We start from the raw sequence: 21,109 nt of genomic DNA, 5'->3' as shown, positions 1-21,109 counted from the left end.
CTAATTTTACAAACAGTATGTATACCTCTCCTGAAAAAACTATGAAATCGGAAATCTTTGCAGAATTTGCTGACAGTTTAGGAAGATGCCAACAGTTTAGGAATTCTGGTGTGGTTTGAAGCACTCCCCTGCTTTTCATTCATTCCTGTAGAAAATACTACCTACTTCCCAGCACTTTGGAGGCTGAGGTGGGAGGATTGCTTGAGGCCAGGAGTTCAAGACCAACCTGAGCAACAAAGTGAGACCTCATCTCTGCACACACAAATTAGCCAGGCACAGTAGTGTATAGTCCCAGCTACTAGGGAGGCTGAGGAGGGAGGATTGTTTGAGCCCAGCAGTTGAAGGCTGCAGTGTTTGAGCCCAGCAGTTGAAGGCTGCAGTGAGCCATGATTGCACCATTGCACTCCTGTGGGGCTATAGATCCATACCCAGTCTCGGAAAAAAAAAAACAACTTCCTACTAACTGCTGTGGACTGTTTACTAATGGGAATATGGCAGTAAGCAGACATTCTGCCGTCAAAGAATTTACAAATAAGTAAAACAGTATGTCAGGTGGTGATAAGCACTTAAAATTTTTTTTTCTTTTTGAAACAGTCTCACTGTCTACCAGGCCAGAGTGCAGTGGCAAGATAACGGCTCACTGCATCCTTGACCTCCCTAGGCTCAAGTGATCCTCCCATCTCAGCCTCCTGAGTAACTAAGACTACAGGTGTGCACCACCACATCTGGCTATTTTTTTTAGAGATGGGGTCATCCAATGTTGCCCAGGCTGGTCTTGAACTCCTGAGCTTAAGCGATCTGCCCACCTGGGCCTCCTTCACTCTTGTTGGGATTTTAGGTGTGAGCCACTGCACCTGGCCATAATAAGCACTTTGGGACTAAAGCAGAAAATAGGACCTAGGGATGTGTGTGTGCATGTGTGTGTGTAGGTAAGTAGGGCTGTTGGAATTGGGAAAAAGGTGGCTAGGGAAGGCTTCATGACCAGAAGCCTCATGACCTTTAGAGAAGACCTGAAGGAGGTGACAGCAAGTCATGGGAATAGGATAAGATCATTCCAAGAAATGTGAGGCATCAAAGGTTCTGAGGTGAGAATATGCTGATACGTTTGAGAAATAGCAAGGAAGCCAGTGTAGCTGGTATAGGAATGAGTGGGGAGGGGGTATTGGAGAGGGGAGAGTAGCAGGATATGAGGTTAGAGAGGCAATGGAAAGCCAAATACAACAGGACCTTGTATGAAGACTGAGTGAATGGAACAGACACTATTGGAAAGTTTTGAGAAGGGAAGTGACATCCAACTTAGGTTTTAAAATGTTCATTTGGGCTGCTGTGTTGAAAATAGATTATAGGAGTCAAGGGCAAGGAGCTCTCACAACAATTTAAGAGATGAGGGTGGCTTGGACAGGTTAGAAGTACCCAAGGTAATGAGAAGTGACACATCTTTTTTTTTTTTCTTTGAGATTTTGAGATGAAGTTTTGCTCTTGTTGCCCAGGCTGGAATGGAATGGCATGATCTTGGCTTACTGCAACCTCTGCCTCCCAGATTCAAGCGATTCTCCTGCCTCAGCCTCCCAAGTAGCTGGGATTACAGGCACACACCACCACACCCAGCTAATTTTGTATTTTTAGTAGACACAGGGTTTCACCATGTTGGCCAGGCTGATCCTGAGCTCCTGACCTCAGGTGATCCACTCGCCTCAGCCTCCCAAAGTACTGGGATTACAGGTGTGAGCCACCTCGCTCGGCCGAGAAGTGATTTATCTTGGAAGATGGAGCTAATAGGATTTGCTATTAGATAGAAGAGAAAGAAGTCAAGGATAACTCCCAGTGTTTGTCCTGACCAACGGGAAGGTTGGGGTTGTCATATACTGAGGTAGAGATGACTACAGGAGTAGCGGGAGGTTGGCTTTAACATTAAATTTGAAATGCCAATTAGACATCCAAGTGGAGATGCCTACTGGACAGATGACTAGAGAGTCAAGTTCAAAGGAGGGGTCCAGGCTGGATATACACATTTGGGAGATATCCGCTTATGAATAGCATGAAACAGAGTGAGATAAGTAAGGGAGTAGTAGTAGAAAATAGAAATGTTCAGTGTTTAGAATTGGGGAAATGAGAGAAACGAGACAGAGAGTGGGTGACTATGATGTAGATGGGAAACTAGGAAGAGTATGGAGATCTAGAAAGAGTATGGAGTTCTAAGGAGGAGGAGTTGCCAAGTGTGTTAAATATTGCAAAGTGGTCTAATAAGATGAGGCCTGAAAACTTCATTAGAATTAGCAAGGAGAAGGTCTTTGATAACTTTTTTTTTTTTTTTTGAGACAGTCTTGCTCTGTCACCTAGACTGGAGTGCGGTGGCACAATCTTGGCTCACTGCACCCTCTGCCTCCTGGGTTCAAGCGATTCTCCTGCTCAGCCTCCCAAGTAGCTGGGATTAAGGCACGTGCCACCACACCTGGCTAGTTTTTGTACTTTTAGCAGAGATGGGGTTTCACCATGTTGGCCAGGCTGGTCTTGAACTCCTGGCCTCAGGTGATCCACCCGCCTCGGACTCTCAAAGTGCTGTGATTATAGGCGTGAGCCACCGTGCCCAGCCGCTTTCATCTTTTTTTTTTTTTTCTTACTTTTCTCTAGGATTAGCCCCCCAAACTCGTTTCCTAATCCCTATTTATAAATAGCTTCTGGTCTACTTTAACCTCTTCAATAGCTACAAAGTGTTCAGTGAATTAAAAATAACCATCTACCTCCAGCCTGGGCCACAGAGGAAACTCCATCTCAAAAAGAAGAAGAAAAAAAGCCATCTACTTCATTAAACAGAACAAAGAATTTGCTGACATCTTGAGTTTTTAATATCTGCTCCCTTCTTTCACTTAGAAGTGGTTCTAGGCCGGGCGTGGTGGCTCATGCCTGTAATCCCAGCACTTTGGGAGCCCGAGGTGGGCAGATCACAAGGTCAGGAGTTCGAGACCAGCCTGGCCAATATGGTGAAACCCCGTCTCTACTAAAAATATAAAAAAATTAGCCGAGCGCGGTGGCGCACACCTGTTGTCCCAGTTACTCGGGGGTGGCTGAGGAAGAAGAATCACTTGAACCCGGGAGGCGGAGGTTGCAGTGAGCGGAGATTATGCCACTGCACCCCAGCCTGGGCGACAGAGCAAGACTCCGTCACAAGAAAAAAAGAAAAAAAAAAAAACAAAAAAGGAAGTGGTTCTAAATAGTAATATTTTGTCTGTCTTGGACTTACAAGAAGGATTCTTTTTTCAACTAAGACCTTCAGTAAATTCATTAAAAGAAAGTCTTTGTTTCTTCCCCATCTATTCCTGTGTCTCTTCATATTGTTCACTACGGTAGTTTTAATGTTGCTTTTTGATATTACTACATTTGGTTGCAGATTCGGATTCCCAAGTTTTCTGTGACATGACTGCCTCTGGCTATTTTTTAATTATAGGGTGTTTGTAACAAAACATCTTTTTTTGTACTCCTGAGGGTTGGTCTGTTTGCTTATGTATATAAATCATTGTTATTAATATTATGTTTGTATTGCATCCATAATCCCAAACTATCCTAGAATGTTCACTCCAAGAGAGCAGGGTTATCTTCCTTGTTCTCTCCTGGCACTTAGGTGCTCAATAAATATTTGTTGAATGAATGAATTTCAGGCCTTCTTCTAGGGCTGCTCTGGTCTCTGGAAACAGCACAACTCCCAAGCTTTTTTTTTTTTTTTTTTTTTTAAGATCCTCCCTCCCTCCCTTCCTCCCTTCCTCCCTTCCTCCCTTCCTCCCTTCCTCCCTTCCTCCCTTCCTTCCTTCCCCATATTGCCCAGGCTGAGATCGAACTCCTGAGCTCAGGCGATCTTCCCACCTCAGCTTCTCGAAGTGCTGGGATTACAGGGGTGAACCACGACGCTCAGCCTGAGTGTTTTTCTTGAGGGCTGTAGAATCTTTATGCTCACTTCCACTGTGACTTATGCTCACTTGCTTATTAGGCATGGATAAAACATCTTTCTTAAACTGACAGCAGATAAGGGATGCTGGAAGGCAAAAAATGTCTAGAAAGGTTATGGGAAGAAAGCGAGGAATCATTTCTACAAGTGGCAGAGATGACAGAAAGATGCTTTGAAACTAAAAATCCTTAAAGGATGGTATGATTGGTATTGTGTCTGTCGTTATGATACCTGAATTATTTAGCATGGAATTTTAAAGACAGGGTACACAGTTATGAGAAGCAGCCCTAAACTAGAACAAATATTTCCTTATTCTCAGTCCAATGCTCTTTACTATATAAGCGGCAATAAGGGATGAAGGATGTTGAGTTCAAATTCGTCTTCTTTTCCCATTTACTAGCTATGTCCCATTCTGTTCCTCAGTCCTCTTATCTGTAAAATTGACATAATACTAACCTCTACCTCTTAGGGTTGCTTTGAAAAATTCAATGAATTTATGTATGTAATTCCCAGAATCAGTAAACACCCAAAAAATGTTTCTCAGGGTTCTCGACACCAAATGTTCAGTACATGTATTGAACTGTTCACAAAAGAAAACTAAAGACGTTTTATGTGCAAACAGTGATCCTGGCCGGCCGCGGTGGCTCGCGCCTGTAATTCCAGCACTTTGGGAGGCCAAGGCGGGCGGATCACCTGAGGTCGGGAGTTCGAGACCAGCCTGACCAACATGGAGAAACCCCGTCTCTACTAAAAAATACAAAATTAGCCGGGCGTGGTGGCACATGCCTATAATCCCAGGTACTAGGAGGCTGAGGCAGGAGAATCGCTTGAACCTGGGAGGCGGAGGTTGCAGTGAGCCGAGATTGTGCCATTGCACTCCAGCCTGGGCAAAAAGAGTGAAACTCCATCTCAAAAACAAAACAAAAAACAAAAACAGTGATCCTCCAGCCTCTGTCTATGTCTGCTTTTTTAAAAAAATTTTTATTTTTTTCGAGACGGAGTCCCGAACTCCGGTGATCCGCTCGCCTCAGCCTCCCAAAGTGCTGGGATTACAGGCGTGAGCCACCGCGCCCGGCTTGTCTGATTTTATGCTAGCTGTGTACAGTGGTGAGGGAACAGCAGCCTAGGACCACAGACTGAGGGTTCAAAAGTAGCCAGAAAACGAGCCACGCTGCAAGTTGGAAAAATATCACTAGCTGGCAACCCGCCCCGCAGCCCGCTCTCCGCCTCCTTCCCCAGCTCACTCTCCTCGGGGCGGAGTTGCTCACAGTCGTAGCCACCCCAACCGCGCATTTTCTCAGCGCTCCGCCCTTCCAGACACGATAGGTAGTGGGCCTCGGCCAATGGCGACACCCCGTCATAGGAGCGGTAGCCAGTCAGTAGCCGGGAGTCCGGAAAGGAGCGAGGCCAATCTAGGAGCCGCGGCCGCCACCAGAGTAGGGCTAGCGGCGCGGCAGAGCGCGGCGCAGCGAGGCGCAGCGCCTGAGGTAAGATGGCGGCGTTCCTTGCTCTAAGCTCTTGCAGTTGGGCTGCTATTTCGCCCTTTTTGTCAACTCAGAGCTGCTACTTCGCCTCAAAGCAGTGTCAGAGTCAGTCTTCTTCCTACAGGCTTCCAGGAGCCAGGATCTCCGGTGACCGGAGTAGGACAAAATGGCGCTCGCATGGACTTCCGAGGCCGGGCCCAGTCGTGTGCTCTGAGGCAGGCCGGGACAAAGGCGGCGTGCAGGGAGGCGGCGTGGCCGTCGCGTGGGCCTGGCGTTGTCGCTTCCCTTCATGCTGCAGCTGTGCGAGTCCTGAAGATACATTCAGCGTGGTGGGGTTCGGGGTGGGGCCGGGCCTGGAGGGACAAGCTAAACAGAGGGAGAGCCACAAATGCCTGTGGAGACCTGGGGAGGGCGGCAGGCAGTTACGGAGCGTATCTCACGGGGCCGACTTCTGCCTCTCTTTTGGAAACTGCCCGCGCAATCTGTCCAGATACGGTGGAGCAGGAATTTTCGGGAAGGGTAAAGGCTTTCTGATTTTTATTTTGACCCCGCAGGTTTTGGTTATGAACAGGATTCGGATTCACGTCCTGCCAACCAATCGGGGGAGGATCACTCCAGTGCCCAGGTCTCAGGAACCTCTGTCTTGTGCATTCACTCATCGTCCATGCTCTCAGCCTCGTCTGGAGGGGCAGGAGTTTTGCATTAAGCATATCCTTGAAGACAAGAATGCACCCTTCAAGCAGTGTAGTTATATATCGACGAAGAATGGAAAAAGATGTCCCAATGCTGCCCCAAAGCCAGAGAAGAAAGATGGGTATGTATGTATAGATATATATGTCGTTTGTCTTAAAGCGAGGGGGTGTGTGATATGTGGGCTTCAGCATAGCTGCCGCGTTTGAGATCACCTCCTTGTAAATTTGGGGTTATGGTTGTATCCTTGGAAAATTGAAAAAACGGTGAAGACTGGAAGGACCCTTGAATTGGATTACTTAGTTCACCTCTTTGGTTCTTTTCCCTTATCTGTAGTAAAATAAAGGCATATTCTAAATTACTTTTTTTTTTTTTTTTTTTTTTTTAAGAGAGATGGAGTCTTGCTATTTTAACCAGGCTGGTCTCAAACTCCTGGCCTCAAGGTGTCCTCCCATCTCGGTCTCCCAGAGTGCTGGGATTACAGGCGTGAACCACCGCGCCCGACCCTAAAATTAATCTTTTTTTCTTTTTTTTTTTTTTTTTTTTTTTTGAGACAGAGTCTCCCTTTATTTCCCAGGCTGGAGTGCAGTGGTGATCTCGGCTCACTGCAACCTCCGCCTCCCAGGTTCAAGCGATTCTCCTGCCTCCCAAGTAGCTGGGACTTAAGGCGTGCACCACCACGCCCGGCTAATTTTTGTACTTTTTAGTAGAGACGGGTTTTCACCATGTTGGCCAGGCTGATTTTGAACTCCTGACCTCAGGTGATCCATCCGCTTCGGCCTTCCAGAGTGTTGGGATTACTGGCGTGAGTCACCGCACCCAGCCCCTAAAATTATTCTTAATGGAGGGGTGTGTGGCTCTATTTGGCTGTCCATGAATTTTGTTAAATAACATGCAAAGTTGTATATGTGTGAATTCTTCTGTAAGAGGGTTCATAGTTTTCGTCATGTATGCAAAGACATAACCTGACTAGATAATTTTGTACATATCTTGTAGTTTTAAAATTGTGTCCCTGGCTGGCTGCAGTGGCTCATGCCTGTAATCCCAGTACTTTGGGAGGCCACAGCAGGAGGATCACTTGAGGCCAGGAGTTGGAGACCAACCCGAGCAATATAGTGAGACCACGTCTCTACAAAAGATTAAAAAATTCGCTGGGCATAGTGTCTTGGGCATGTAGTCCCAGCTTCTTGGGAGTATCAAGAGATGGGAGGATCACTTGAGCCTGGGAGTTCCAGACCAGACTTGGCAACATAGACTTTGTTTCTACAAAAAACTAAAAAAAATTTGCCGGCACAGTGGTGCATGCCTATAGTTCTAGCTATTTTGAAGCTGAGGCAGGAGGATCACTTGAACCAAGCAGTTTGCTACAGTGAGCTATGATTGCATGACTGCACTTTAGTCTGGGCAACAGAGCAAGACCCAATCCCTTGCCTCAGCCTCCTAAAGTGCTGGGATTACAGGGGTGAACCACTTCATCCGGCCTGTTATTTTCCTTTAATAAAAAGTCAATGAGTTGACCTTGGGCCAGTTAAATTCCTCTGACTTGCATTTTTAGAAATGAATGTAATAGTCATTTTAATTCCCTGAAAATGATTTAAAGATTAGGAACTATGAAAATTATTGAATGCTTTCAAGAAGGGACTTAAAAAATATTAATGTTTTGTCTCTTTAGGGTGTCCTTCTGTGCTGAACATGTCCGTAGGAATGCCCTGGCACTTCATGCTCAAATGAAGAAGACCAACCCAGGGCCTATGGGTGAAACACTCCTGTGCCAGCTCAGCTCATATGCTAAGACAGAGCTGGGGTCTCAGACTCCAGAAAGTAGTCGCAGTGAAGCCAGCCGAATACTAGGTAAGGATCTTCTCTCCTGGAATGAAAAAGGAGGAAGAAAGTTAAGGGGGAACTGTTTTGGGTTAGCACAATGCCTTGAACTATTTGGCAATATTGTTAATTCATCAGGAATTTGTTGAGAATTCTGGGATTGCTTTGTTGTTTACCAATTCTTTTGAATTTGAAGTAGTGTTTGCCTAGGTTTACTCTCCTGAGTTGGTGACCATTTCTTTCATTGCTTTTTTAATGCTCAGCAGCTTTGTTAGGTAATTTCAGGAAACAATAATTTTAAGTTGATTTTTCTGTTTAAGAGGGCATGGTTTACTCATTTATGTTGTAAGTAATCTTACTGGGTTGTATTTTGTTAAAGTGTTTTTATTTGCCAGTACTTTTGTACAAAGTTTTTTTTTTTTTTTTTTTTTTTTAATTTCAAGGTTTGGGTTGATAAGTAATCTAGTTTTGTGTGGTGGAGTTACAGAGGTGGGAAGTCTTAATGGCTGCTCTCCCTTCCTTGCCTCAGATGAAGACAGCTGGAGTGATGGGGAGCAGGAACCCATTACTGTGGATCAGACATGGAGAGGTGACCCTGACAGTGAAGCTGATAGCATAGACAGTGATCAAGAAGATCCCTTAAAGTAAGTTGTAACTCCACATAAGGCATTTGAAATGTAGTTAGTATGTGGAATGTGGCGCTGCATGCTGGTAATAAATTAATAACCTAGGAGGGTTGAAGACAGCCATTTGTCAGCAGTAAGAGATTCTATATATAAAAGTGGCATGGTTCGTTGTCATCTTGCTTCAAGGCAGGATGATTCTTTTTTAGAAGTCTTGTAATTTAGAAAAAGTTTGAACACCACATTCTACATATGAGAAAGTATAGGGGAGAAAACAGGAAATTTAGACATGGGAGTGTGGGAGGTGGATTGAGAAATGGTCACACCAGTTCAGAGAAGAGAAAATGGTTGTGAATGGGTACTTGGCCTAAACCTCAGAAATAATGTGATTGTAGTTGAATACTTCTGCAAAATGTCATATTTATGGATTTACAAGTTTTTAAAAGTTTTATATTGTTTTAAATTGACAATTTTACATATTTATGGGGTACAGTGTGATGTTTGGATACTTGTAAACCTTGTGTCACGATCAAATCTGGGTAGTTAGCATATTCATCACCTCAAACATTTAGTGTTTTTAGTGTGGATTTTTTTTAAAAAGAAGGAAAAGGTATTCAAGAGTTTGGTTTTGTGCCTAAGAAAGAGAAACCGATTTAGAAACCCACAAGTGATTATGTCTTAGTCAGTTTTATATCTTAGTAAGCTTCTGCTTTTCTCTTAACCCATCATCACCATAGGAGTTGTAGAAGCATAAAAACATTACCACTCTGAAGTCTCTTATTTCTGTGTCTCAAAGTCTGGGTTTAGTGTTTTAAAATTTTTGCCTGCTGACTTCTGTGTCTTAACACTTAGTACTGATAGTTTATGTAGAGGGACTGTAAATAGTGGAAGGGGTAATTTCTAGGTTGACTATTGGGCTTTTGTTCTTGGAATAGTATTTTCTTCCTTACTTTAGATTCTTTGGTTTATAAGAAGTCATTTAGGGTTACATTTTCTCCTGTCCAACTACTAACCAGGCCTGACCCTGCTTAGCTTTTGATATCAGGAGGTTGGGCATATTCAGGATAGTATGGGCATATGTTAAGTTTTCTGAGTAGAATAATTTCATCCATTTCTATTGAGTAATCTCACTGTGGTCAACTATTCAGGAAGTACTAGTTTAGAAAGCCCATCTAAGTAGTTTGAAAGGGAATGTCTGTTCTCTTGCAGGATTCTCTCACAAATAGTAACTTAAACCAACATATTCAATTTTTTTTTTTTTTTTTTTTTTTTTTTGAGATGGAGTCTTGCACTGTCACCCAGGCTGGAGTGCAGTGGCACGATCTCAGCTCACTACAACTTCTGCCTTCCAGGTTCAAGTGATTCTCCTACCTCAGCCTCCCAAGTAGCTGGGATTATAGGCACCCACCACCACACCCAGCTCATTTTTTGTAATTTTAGTAGAGATGGGGTTTCACCATGTTGGCCAGGCTGGTCTTGAACCCCTGACCTCGTGATTCACCTGCCTCAGCCTCCCAAAGTGCTGGGATTACAGGCATGAGCCATCAGGCCCAACTTCATTCCTTTTTTTTCCATTGTGGTTCTAGATGATCAAACTTACTGCTTTGAAGAGATGTATGCTCTCTAGGATTACAAAGGGAGTGTCATTTGGTGTGGTAAACACTCAGCTTAAGGTCGATAAACTTGATTTTGTTAGTAATAATGTAGAGTGGATCAGTCTCTAGGAGGTACATCCATGCTGATTTAACTTGCAAGAGACTGCTGTATAAACCAAAATACCAGGTAATTTTATGAGAAATATAAATGTGGAAAGGACTATGCAGTTGATGTCACTCTCTCCTAGAAGAAACATGTTCAGAAGAGAAAATAAAGCCCCAAATATGGCCAACTATTAGGCAGTTAAGTATAAGGCTTTTGTTAATTTTCCCAATGATATTATTTTTTAAAAATAATTTAGGCCCACTAAATTTATGCATTTTTAGGCGTGTAGAGATGTTCAATGTTTCCTTATAATATGATTACATATTACTATCTTGTTATATTTAATAATATAGTAATTTAGTAGTATGTCCACTGAGTGAAATGCTTTTCATTAAGAATTTTCATCTTAGGGCACCGGTGTCTTTGTCATTCATAGTATCACTTTTTGAATCATCTAATAGTTTAACCACATTTATCTTGAATTGCTTGTTACAGAAAGGACACCTTTTGTATTGTTTATGATATTGCTAGAGACTTTATTCTAACTAGAATATTCTTGGCATAGATTTTTTAAACTTCCTGTTAGTATATATGTGATTTCTCTCAAAAGTAACCACTTACTTAATTGTTTTGTTAAAAGTAATCTTTAAAAGCTTGTTTATGGCCAGGCACAGTGACTTACGCATGTAATCCTGGCACTTTTTTTTTTTTTTTTTGATATAAGAGTTTCACTCTTGTCGCCCAGGCTGGAGTGCAATGGTGCGTTCTCAGCTCACTGCAACCTCTGCCTCCCGGGTTCAAATTATTTTCCTGCCTCAGCCTCCTGAGTAGCTGGGATTTCAGGTGCCTGCCACTATGCCCAGCTGATTTTTGTGTTTTTTAGTAGAGACAGGGTTTCTCCATCTTGGCAGGCTGGTCTCGAACTCCTGACCTGAGGTGATCCGCCCACTTCGGCCTCCCAAAGTGCTGGGATTACAGAGACGAACCACCGTGCCCAGTGATCCTAGCACTTTGGGAGGTCGAGGTGGTAGGATTGCCTGAGCCCAGGAGTTCGAGATCAGCCTCGACAACGTAGGCAGACCCCGTCTCTATAAAATATTTAAAAATTAGCCATACATGGTAGTGCATGTGGTCTGTAGTCTTAGCTACTCGAGAGGCTCAGGTGGGAGGATCACTTGAGCCTGGGAGGTCGAGGCTCTGTGATCGTGCCACTGCATTCCAGCCTGGGCAGCAGAGGGAGACCCTATCTCACGCACACAGAAAAAATAAATGAAAGCTTGTCTACAACATCTAATACTTAATGAAGTTTTATCCTAAAAGTAATTGTTAAGTCTTCATTTCCCTTTTTAAATATATAATTTTTTAATAATAATAATTTTTAATAATAATTGCATCATATGACCTCTATAAACATCCAAAACTTGTTTAGCTGAAGGTTATTTCACATTATTGAATCTTCATCATTGTTTTCCAAATAAAGAAATTCGGAAAATACCCTTTATAAGAGAGACTGTTTGATAGAATATAAGGTGAGACCCTGTTTTTTGAAGATGAATTTTAATAATAAAACCTTGACTTTCGTTTGTACATAACAGAGCAAGGGGAATTAGTACATAATTTTAATGTCCAGCTCTGAAAGTCTGGCGCATTCATCTTTAAGTAAATGAGCCATCTGTTACATGAACCAGCAGGCATTCATTTAGTAGGTTGCTTACTGCCCCCACCAAATGATTTCTAATAGTAATGACTTCAGATTAATACATTTCAGTCGCAGGCTATTGGTTAAATTCTCTTCTGACAGGGTGCAGTGAAATTAATTTTTTAAAACAATTTTTATTTTTCTCATTTTCAGTATTCAAAAAGTGAATTTCATTTTAACAAACTCTACATTAAGTTAAGGCCTCAGTATTTTAGGTTAGAGACAGGTTAATGCAGGCATAACCCATTTTTCTGAACATATAACTTAGTCACCTTGTGAAACTGTTATGTATTTATTTTTGAGACGGATTCTTGCTCTGTTGCCAGACTGGAGCACAGTGGCACGATCTCGGCTCACTGCAACCTCTGCCTCCTGGGTTCAAGCAATTCTTCTGCCTCAGCCTCCCTAGTAGCTGGGACTACAGGCACATGCCGCCACGCCTGGCTGATTTTTTTTTTTTGTATTTTAGTAGAGACGGGGTTTCACCATGTTTCCCAGGCTGGTCTCAAACTCCTGAGCTCAGGCAGTATGCCCGCCTCGGTCTCCCAAAGTGCTAGAATTACAGGCTTGAGCCACCACACCCAGCCAACTGTTATGTATTTTTAAAGCCTTTTCACATTTTCTGATAGTCTGTTAGCTTTTGTCATTTCTGTTATTTGCTGGTTTAATTTAATTTATCTTTTATTTTATTTAATTTTATTTAATTTTTAATTTTTAATGTATTATTTTTATTTATTTAATTTGTTTACTTATTTTATTTATTTAATTTTTTAATTTTGGAGACAGAGTCTTGTTCTGTTGCCCAGGCTGAAGTGCAGCGATCTCAGCTCACTGTAATCTCTGCCTTCCAGGTTTAAGTGATTCTCATGCCTCAGCCTCCTGAGTAGCTAGGATTATAGGCGCTTGCCACCATACCTGATTAATTTTTGTATTTTTAGTAGGGAGGGGGTTTCGCCCTCTTGGCCAGGCTGGTCTCGAACTCCTGACCTCAAGTGATCCACCCACCTTGGCCTCGTAAAGTGCTGGGATTACAGGCATGAGCTTCCACGCCCGGCGCTTTGCTGGTTTTATTAACCATGTTTTGATTTTTCTTAATTTCTGTTCACTTTTACTTCAGAATATAGTTAAGTACCTCTTACACACAGGTAATATTGGCTCTTGTTTATATTTAGAAGAAATTTTGGCAGAAATTACTTGCTTTCAGTCCTAAGGTTAATTTTATATATTTATTCTATGTTTTTCAGTGACTTAACAAGCTAGTTTTTAAAAATAAAGGATAGGCTGGTCACAGTGGCTCACACCTGTAATCCTAGCACTTTGGGAGGCCTTGTCAGGTAGATTTCCTGAACTCAGGAGGAGTTTGAGACCAGCCTGCGCAACATGGTGAAACCCCATCTCTACTAAAAATACAAAAAATAAAAAAATTAGCCGAGCGTGGCAGCACACGCCTGCAATCCCAACCAACTACTGTGGAGGCTGAGGCACGAGAGTTGCTTGAACCTGGGAGGTGGAGGTTGCAGTGAGCCAACATTGTGCCACTTCAGTGAAGCCTGGGAAACAGAGCAAGACTCTTTCTTAAAAAAAAAAAATAAATAAAAGTAATAAAGTATAATTTTTGACTTAAAATTAGTGTATGTGTTTTGCCTTTTCAATAAAATTTTTACTCAAAGTATGAAACTTAAGGTATGTAGCTTGTTCTTTGTATTTATGTAATGATCAGACAAGATGAATGAAACAAAATTTTTAAAATTCAAAGTTATTCTCTTATTTACGTATTTATTTTTTGAGACATCGTCTTGCTCTGTCGCCCAGGTTGGAGTGCAGTGTCGCGATTTCAGCTTACTGCAGCCTCCCACTCCCAAGCTCAAATGATCCTTTCACCTCAGCCTCCTGAGTATCTGGGATTACAGCTATACACCACGGTGCCAAGCTAACTTTTGTATTTTTTGTATTGTCAGGGTTTTACCATATTACAGCCCAGGCTGGTCTTGAACCCCCAGGCTCAAGCAATCTGCCTGCCTCAGCCTCCCAAAGTGCTATGTTTACAGGCGTGAGCTACCACACCTGGCCTTATTTCTTAATTTTGGTTGCATAAATCAGAGCCAGGGAACAGTGTTCCACACATTAATTACTAGCATAATTTTTAGAAGTTTTTTTTCTGTTTTTGTTTTTTCCTTTTTTTGAGATGGAGTCTCACTGTCACCCAGGCTGGAATGCAGTGGCGCGATCCGAAAGTTCTTTTAGTTTATAATTGACAGCAAAGCTTAATCAAGTTGACATGGATATGTGCCAGATCTTTGGCAATTAAGGGTTAACCTAGGGTACTGAATTTTGAGAGTATTGTCAAGAAAATTAGCTGAAGACAGCGTGTAGCCCATTTTGACTAGTTATTTGAGGGTCCATATGAGCTCCAATATAGGACTATATTTTTAAAAAAATCACAAGTTTTGGCTGGGCGCAGTGGCTCATGCCTGTAATCCCAGCGCTTTGGAAGGCTGAGGCTGGAAGATCGATCTGAGGTCAGGAGTTAAGACCAGCCTGACCAACATGGAGAAACCCTGTCTCTACTTAAAATACAAAAATTAGCTGGGTGTGGTGGTAGGTGCCTGTAATGCCAGCTACTTGGGTGGCTGAGACAGGAGAATTGCTTGAACCTGGGAAGCGGAGATTGCAGCCAAGGTTGTTGTGCCACTGCACTGCAGCCTGGGAGACACAGCAAGACTCTGTCTCAAAAAAAAAAAAAAATTATTTGATGTTGGTATCTTTAGTGTTTTAATTAAAATATATTGCCAGATGCAGTAGCTTATGCCTTTAATTCCAGCACTTCGTGAGGCTGAGGCGGGAGGTTCGCTTAAACCCAGGGGTTCAAGCCTGGACAACATGGTGTAATCCCATCTCTATAGAAAATACAAAAATTAGCCAAGTGGGGTGGTGCACACCTGTAATCCCAGCTACTTGGCAGGCTGACATGGGAGGATCGCTTGAGCCCAGCAAGCAGAGGTTGTAGTGAGCTGTGATCGATTGTACCACTGCACTCCATCCTTGATGACAAGAGTGAGACCCTATCTCAAAAAAAACAAAAACAAAAACAATATATATGAATATGTATATGTGAGAGATACACGTTAATGAATTTAACACTTTAAAGCTGTCCTGAGTGGTTAAGTGATTTCATATCAAAACATTAAGAATGTAGATGAATAAAAGTTTAAAGTGTTCCACATGTTCACTTTCTTTTCAATGTAATGCAAATAGCTGGAAAAAAATAAGACATTTCTCCTTCCCCCATTTTGGGAAATCACAGATTAGTATTCTTTCTTGGAGATTTTCTCTCTTGTTTTATTTAGGAATAACTTGAATGGTACGATGTTTTGTGAAAACATTACTCTTAAGGTGATTATCTCACCACTTGTTAAATAACAAACTTAGTCTGACATCTCTACTACTCTTTTAAACTTGGGTTTTATTATTACTGTTTTCTTATGCTTTGCTGAATTCTGTTTTATTCCAGACATGCTGGTGTCTACACGGCAGAAGAAGTGGCCCTGATTATGCGTGAGAAGCTAATTCGTTTGCAGTCTTTGTATATTGATCAGTTTAAACGACTTCAGCATCTGCTCAAGGAGAAGAAGCGCCGGTACTTACATAATCGCAAAGTGGAACATGAAGCTCTAGGCAAGTTTTATGCCAGTTCCAATAAGCTGTTGTGGGTTTAACTTGTGAATTTGGTAGTACAGTCATGTGTCGCTTAATGATGGGGATACACACGTTGTTAGGCAATTTTTGTCATTCAGACTTCATAGGGTAACGCTAACACAGGTGGTATAGCCTACAATGTACCTAGGCTGCAAACCTGTACAAGCATGTTACTGTACTGAATACTGTAAGCAGTTGTAATAGTGGTATTTGTGTACCTAAACACATCTAAACATAGAAAAGGTACAGTTAAATTATGGCATAAAAGATTTTAAAAATGGGAACTTAGCATGAATGGAGCTTGTGGGACCGGAAGTTATTTTGGGCGAGTGAGTGGTGAGTCGTGAGTCAACGGGAAGGCCTAGCACATTATTATTTACTACTGTAGACGTTATAAGTCCTGTGCACTTAAGCTGTACTAAATTTATAAAAAAAATTTTTTTCTTCAATAATAAATTAACCTTAGCTTATTGTAACTTTTTTAGTTTATAAACTCTTTTTTTTTTTTTTTTTTTTAATTGAGACAGACGCAGAGTCTTACTCTGTTGCCCAGCCTGGAGTGCAAGTAGCGTGATCTCAGCTCACTGCAACCTCTGCCTCCTAGGTTCAAGCAATTCTCCCACCTCAGCCTCCCGAGTAGCTGGGGTTACAGGCACATTCCACCATGCCCGGCTAATTTTTTTATTTTTAGTAGAGATTGGGTTTTGCCATGTTGGCCAGGCTGGTCTCAGAACTCCTGACCTCAAGTGATCCGCCTACCTTGGCCTCCCAAGGTGCTAGGATTACAGGCATGAGCCACCACGCCTGGCCTATAAGCTTTTTTTTTTAGAAAGAGACAGAGTCTTGCTGTGTCGCTCAGGCTGGAGTGCAGTAGCATAGTCCTTACTTACTACAGCCTTCAACTCCTGGACTCAAGCTATCCTGCCTCAGCCTCCTGAGTAGCTAGGACTACAGATGCACCAGCACGCTCAGCTAATTTTTAAATTTTTCTAGAGACAGGGTCTCGCTATGTTGCCCAGGTTAGTCTTGAACTCCTGGGCTCAAGTGATCTTCCTATCTCGGCTTTCCAAAGTGCTGGGATTGATTACAGGCATGAACCACTGCACCTGGCCTTTATAAACTTAAAAATTTTTTTTAGAAAAACTTCTGGACTCTGTAGTAACACTTAGCTTAAAACACAAACACACTGTATAGCTGTATGAAAATATTTTTTTATATCCCTATAAGCTTTTCTAGTTTAATTAAAAAAAAAAAAAACCTTTTAAACTTTTGTTAAAAACTAAGATGCAAACAGGTACATTAGCCTAGGCCTACACGGGCCTAGTGTCACTGTCTTTTGCTTCCACATCTTGTCCCAGCGGAAGGTCTTCAGGAACAGTCTCATGCAGCGAGCTGTCATCTCATGATAACAGTGTCTTCTGCAATACTTTCTGAGAGACCTGCCTGAGGCTGTTTTACATTTAACTTTTTTTAAAAAAGATTTAAATAGAGTGGAGTACATTCTAAGGATAAATACAGTAAATACATAAACCAGTAACATAGTTGTTTATTATCAAGTATTATGTACTGTGCATAATTGTATGTGCTAGATTTTTTTTTTTTTTGTGATGTAGTCTCATGTGTTGCGGGGCTGGAATGCAGTGGTGTGATCTCAGCTCACTGCAACCTCCACTTCCTGGGTTCAAGCAATTCTCCTACCTCAGCCTTCCGAGTAACTGGGACTACAGGCTCATGCCACCATGCCCAGCTAATTTTAGTGTCTTTAGTAGAGATGGGGTTTCACCATGTTGGCTAGGATGGTCTCAATCTCCTCATCTGGTGATCCCACCCGCCTTGGGCTCCCAAAGTGCTGGGATTACAGGTGTGAGCCACCGTGTCCAAACTGTGCTAGACTTTTATACAACTGGCAGTGCAGTAGGTTTGGCCACCAGCATCGCCACAAATGTGTGGGTTGAACTATGATGTCACTAGGCAATAAGATTTTTTCAGTTTTGATATAATCTTATGGGACTACTGTAGTATATATAGTCCATGATTGATTAAAAAGTGGTTTATGTAGTACATGACTATGATTAGATTTATTTCTGTCTTGGTACCTGGAGTGGGGGCTAATTTGCTTTTGAAACTGCCTATCTTATGCCCAAAGATTTTCCTGTTTACTTGGAGAAGTAAATTTGATGGATTGCTTGGCAAATAACATCTTGACTCTTGTAACTCTAGGCAGTAGTCTCCTGACTGGCCCAGAGGGACTTTTGGCCAAAGAACGAGAGAACTTAAAGCGATTAAAATGTCTGCGTCGATACCGCCAGCGCTATGGAGTGGAAGCCTTACTGCATAGGCAGTTGAAGGAACGGAGAATGCTGGCCACAGATGGTGCCGCCCAACAGGTAATTTGTGTGTATACCTTTAAGGTATATATGTTCACTTTATATTTATTGTTTTTATGTTTTTGAGACGGAGTCTCGCACTGTCACCTGAACTGGAGTGCAGTGGTGCAATCTCGGCTCACCGCAACATCTACCTCCCAGTTTCAAGTGATTCTCCTGCCTCAGCCTCCCGAGCAGCTGGGATTACAGGTGCCTGCCACCACATGCCTGGCTAATTTTTTGTATTTTTAGTAGAGACAGGGTTTCACTATGTTGGCCAGGCTGGTCTCCTAATCTTTGATCTCGTGATCTACCTACCTTGGCCTCCCAAAGTGTTGGGATTGCAGACATGAGCCACTGTGCCTGGCTACGTTCGCTTTATTTACAAAGTTAGCGTAATTGTCAAAACATTATGTCCAGTTTTTTTTTTTTTTTTTTGGAGACGAAGTTTCACTCTTGTTGCCCAGGCTGGAGTGCAGTGGCGAGATCTTGGCTCACCGCAGCATCCACCTCCCGGGTTCAAGCGATTTTGCTGCCTCAGCCTCCCAAGTAGCTGGGATTACAGGCAGGCGCCACCATGTCTGGCAATTTTGTATTTTTGGTAGATACGAGGTTTCTCCATGTTTGTCAGGCTGGTCTCGAATTCCCTATGTCTAGTCCTGGATCTGAAATCTGACTTTTTGCACTTGGGTTGTAGTGAAAGCACTTAGCTTGAAGTCAGGAGACATGGATTCTAGTCTGAGTCCCCACTGACCAGCTCTGTGTCTGCACAGTTAACTTTTATGGGCCTCGGTATTCTCATCTGCATATTGAGTAGTTGGGAAAAGTTTCTAAGTCCTTTGGTTCAGATATTCTTCAGTTCAGAAATAAGCACAGGTTAAGCCTAAATTGCTTGGGAATCTTGTTTTAAAAGGTGGGAAGGTAGAGTAGGAGCAATTGAATGTAGGAAGTAAGGTTAATAGGAAGAAGGGTTAAGTGATCATTCTTAAATTTGTTTTTCAAACCCTTGGCCTCCGTTTCAGTAAGAGTAATTTTATTTGTTTCATTTGTTGAGATTCCACTTAAGGCTACAATTTCAAAGAGTTCTGTTGGTAAAAGACAAAATTTATCTTAATTAGGCTGTATCACACTTTTAGAATATGGAGAGGTGTATTTGGTATTAAGGTTGACTCATTCTTTATACACTAGGTTTTAAAGTTTTTTGTCTTTTGCATAATATTGGTAAATCTGTTTTTGTTAAATGTTGAATTTTCTAGCCTTCAGGATGCGCTTTTCTTATATAACTATTTTCATCATAGTTTTATGTTCTTTCGTGGGTGTATTTTATCTGTCTTTTTCCATTTTAGGCCCATACCACTCGTTCCAGTCAGAGGTGCTTGGCCTTTGTGGATGATGTTCGTTGTTCCAATCAGTCTCTTCCAATGACCAGACACTGCCTTACCCGTATCTTTTTACTCTGCCTGTTAAGGCTGTGATTTGCTAGTTTGAAGACTAGTGGGAATCTCTGCTACTTTGCTTAATTGAAGGATTTTGTTTTCCTTTGGCCCTGAATCAAGGCCAGCAGTTTGCTGAAGCTGTTGGTTTCAAGCAGGAGCCTAAAGAATTGTCTTTCTGTGGTCTGTTGGCCATTTCATAACTTCGGAAATGTAATGGTCAATTCATTAGAAAGAAACATGAGTCATTTTTCATAGATGTGGGCTAATATTTATTTATAGTCTTAATACTTGGGTTCCAAAATATCTGTAAAATACTTATAATTATCTCAAGGTTTCTGATTTAACTTGCTTATTAGAATTGTATTACTGTTAAATCTAATTATAAACTTAAAAAATTTGTGTGGGTTTTCCACCCCAATTGAAAGGATGATTTTGCACTGTGAACTTCTAGTATTATCCTTTTGTGTGGTTAGGGCCCTCACTTCTATATTTTATTTTATTTTTTATTTTTTGGAGATGGAGTTTTGCTCTTGTCTCCCAGGCTGGAGTACAATGGCGTGATCTCGGCTCACTGCAACCTCCGCCTCACTGCAACTTCTGCCTCCCAAGTTCAAGCGATTCTCCTGCCTCAGTGTCCCGAGTAGCTGGGATTACAGGCACGTGCCACCGCAACCAGCTGATTTTTGTATTATTAGTAGAGTTGGGGTTTCACCATGTTGGCCAGGCTGGTTTCGAACTCCTGACCTCAGTCAATCCACCAGCCTTGGCTTCCCAAAATGCTGGGATTACAGCAGTGAGCCACCATGTCCAGCTTTTATCTTTTTATTTTTGTTTTTTTGAGACAAGATTTTGCACTCTTATCCAGATTGGAGTGCAGTGGCTCAGTCCTAGCTCACTGCAGCCTTGAACTCCTGGGTCAAGCAATTCTCCCACCCCAGCCTTCTGAATAGCTAGGACTATGTATGTGTGCCACCATGCCTGGCTAATTACTTATTTTATTTTATTACTAATTATATTTTTTTGAGACAGAGTCTCGCTCTGTTGCCCAGGCTGTAGTGCAGTGGTGTGATCTCGGCTCGCTGCAACCTCCGCCTCCCAGGTTCAAGCAATTCTTGTGCGTCAGCCTCCTGAGTAGCTGGGATTACAGGTGTGTGCCACCGTGCCCAGCTGATTTTTGTATTTTTAGTAGAGATGGGGTTTCACCATGTTGGCCAGGTTGATCTCAAATTCTTGACCTCAAGTGATCTGCCTTCTTTGGCCTCCCAAAGTGTTGGGATTACAGGCATGAGCCACTGCACCTGGCCTATTTTTTAAAAAAATTTTTTGTAGAGACAATTTTATGTTGCCCAGGCTGGGCTTAAGCAATCCTCCAGTCTTGTCCTCCCCAAATGCTGGGCTTACAGGCATAAGCCACTGTTCCTGGCCTTTATAAACTTAAAAAAAAATACCTGACTCTTTAAAAAATTAAAAAAAAAAATTTTTTTTGGGGCAGATTCTCAGTCTGTTTCCCTGGTTGGGGTGCAGTGGCATGATGATGGCTCACTGCCATTATCTGCTGGACTTAAGCTATCTTCCCGCGAACTCAGTCACCAGAGTAGCTGGGATTACGGGCATGTGCTACTATGTCGAGCTAATTTTGTTTAATTTTTGTAG

General features: G+C 42.2%; 1 protein-coding gene and 1 non-coding gene across 6 annotated transcripts in view; both read left to right on the top strand.

Annotated features, from left to right (window-relative positions):
* The first annotated feature begins 5,300 nt into the window (after positions 1–5,300).
* KANSL2 (KAT8 regulatory NSL complex subunit 2) overlaps positions 5,301–21,109 on the top strand; it is a 28,133-nt gene continuing 12,324 nt past the window's right edge. For 2 of the 5 annotated variants that reach the window (XR_012094489.1, XM_073020681.1), the window contains exons 1-7: positions 5,301–5,427; positions 5,979–6,238; positions 7,787–7,965; positions 8,465–8,579; positions 15,470–15,637; positions 17,879–18,041; positions 19,367–19,463. Coding sequence is in view for 4 of the 5 variants with exons in the window: in XM_073020681.1 (XP_072876782.1) it covers positions 5,988–6,238; positions 7,787–7,965; positions 8,465–8,579; positions 15,470–15,637; positions 17,879–18,041; positions 19,367–19,463 (973 nt within the window). In the remaining variant the exon portion in view is untranslated. Of the gene's footprint in view, positions 5,428–5,548; positions 5,725–5,978; positions 6,239–7,786; positions 7,966–8,464; positions 8,580–15,469; positions 15,638–17,878; positions 18,042–19,366; positions 19,464–21,109 lie in introns of all 5 variants that reach the window. The other 3 variants (XM_073020680.1, XM_073020678.1, XM_073020679.1) reach the window with 2 other exon arrangements.
* LOC119624050 (small nucleolar RNA SNORA2/SNORA34 family) lies at positions 19,561–19,697 on the top strand. The gene has a single exon (XR_005240139.1). It is a non-coding gene; the product is annotated as a small nucleolar RNA SNORA2/SNORA34 family (small nucleolar RNA).

The sequence above is a fragment of the Chlorocebus sabaeus genome, chromosome 11 (assembly GCF_047675955.1).
Source record: "Chlorocebus sabaeus isolate Y175 chromosome 11, mChlSab1.0.hap1, whole genome shotgun sequence".
NCBI lineage: Eukaryota > Metazoa > Chordata > Mammalia > Primates > Cercopithecidae > Chlorocebus > Chlorocebus sabaeus.
The sequence above is the reverse complement of the archived record's forward strand: the minus strand, read 5'-3'. Positions and strand labels throughout refer to the sequence as shown.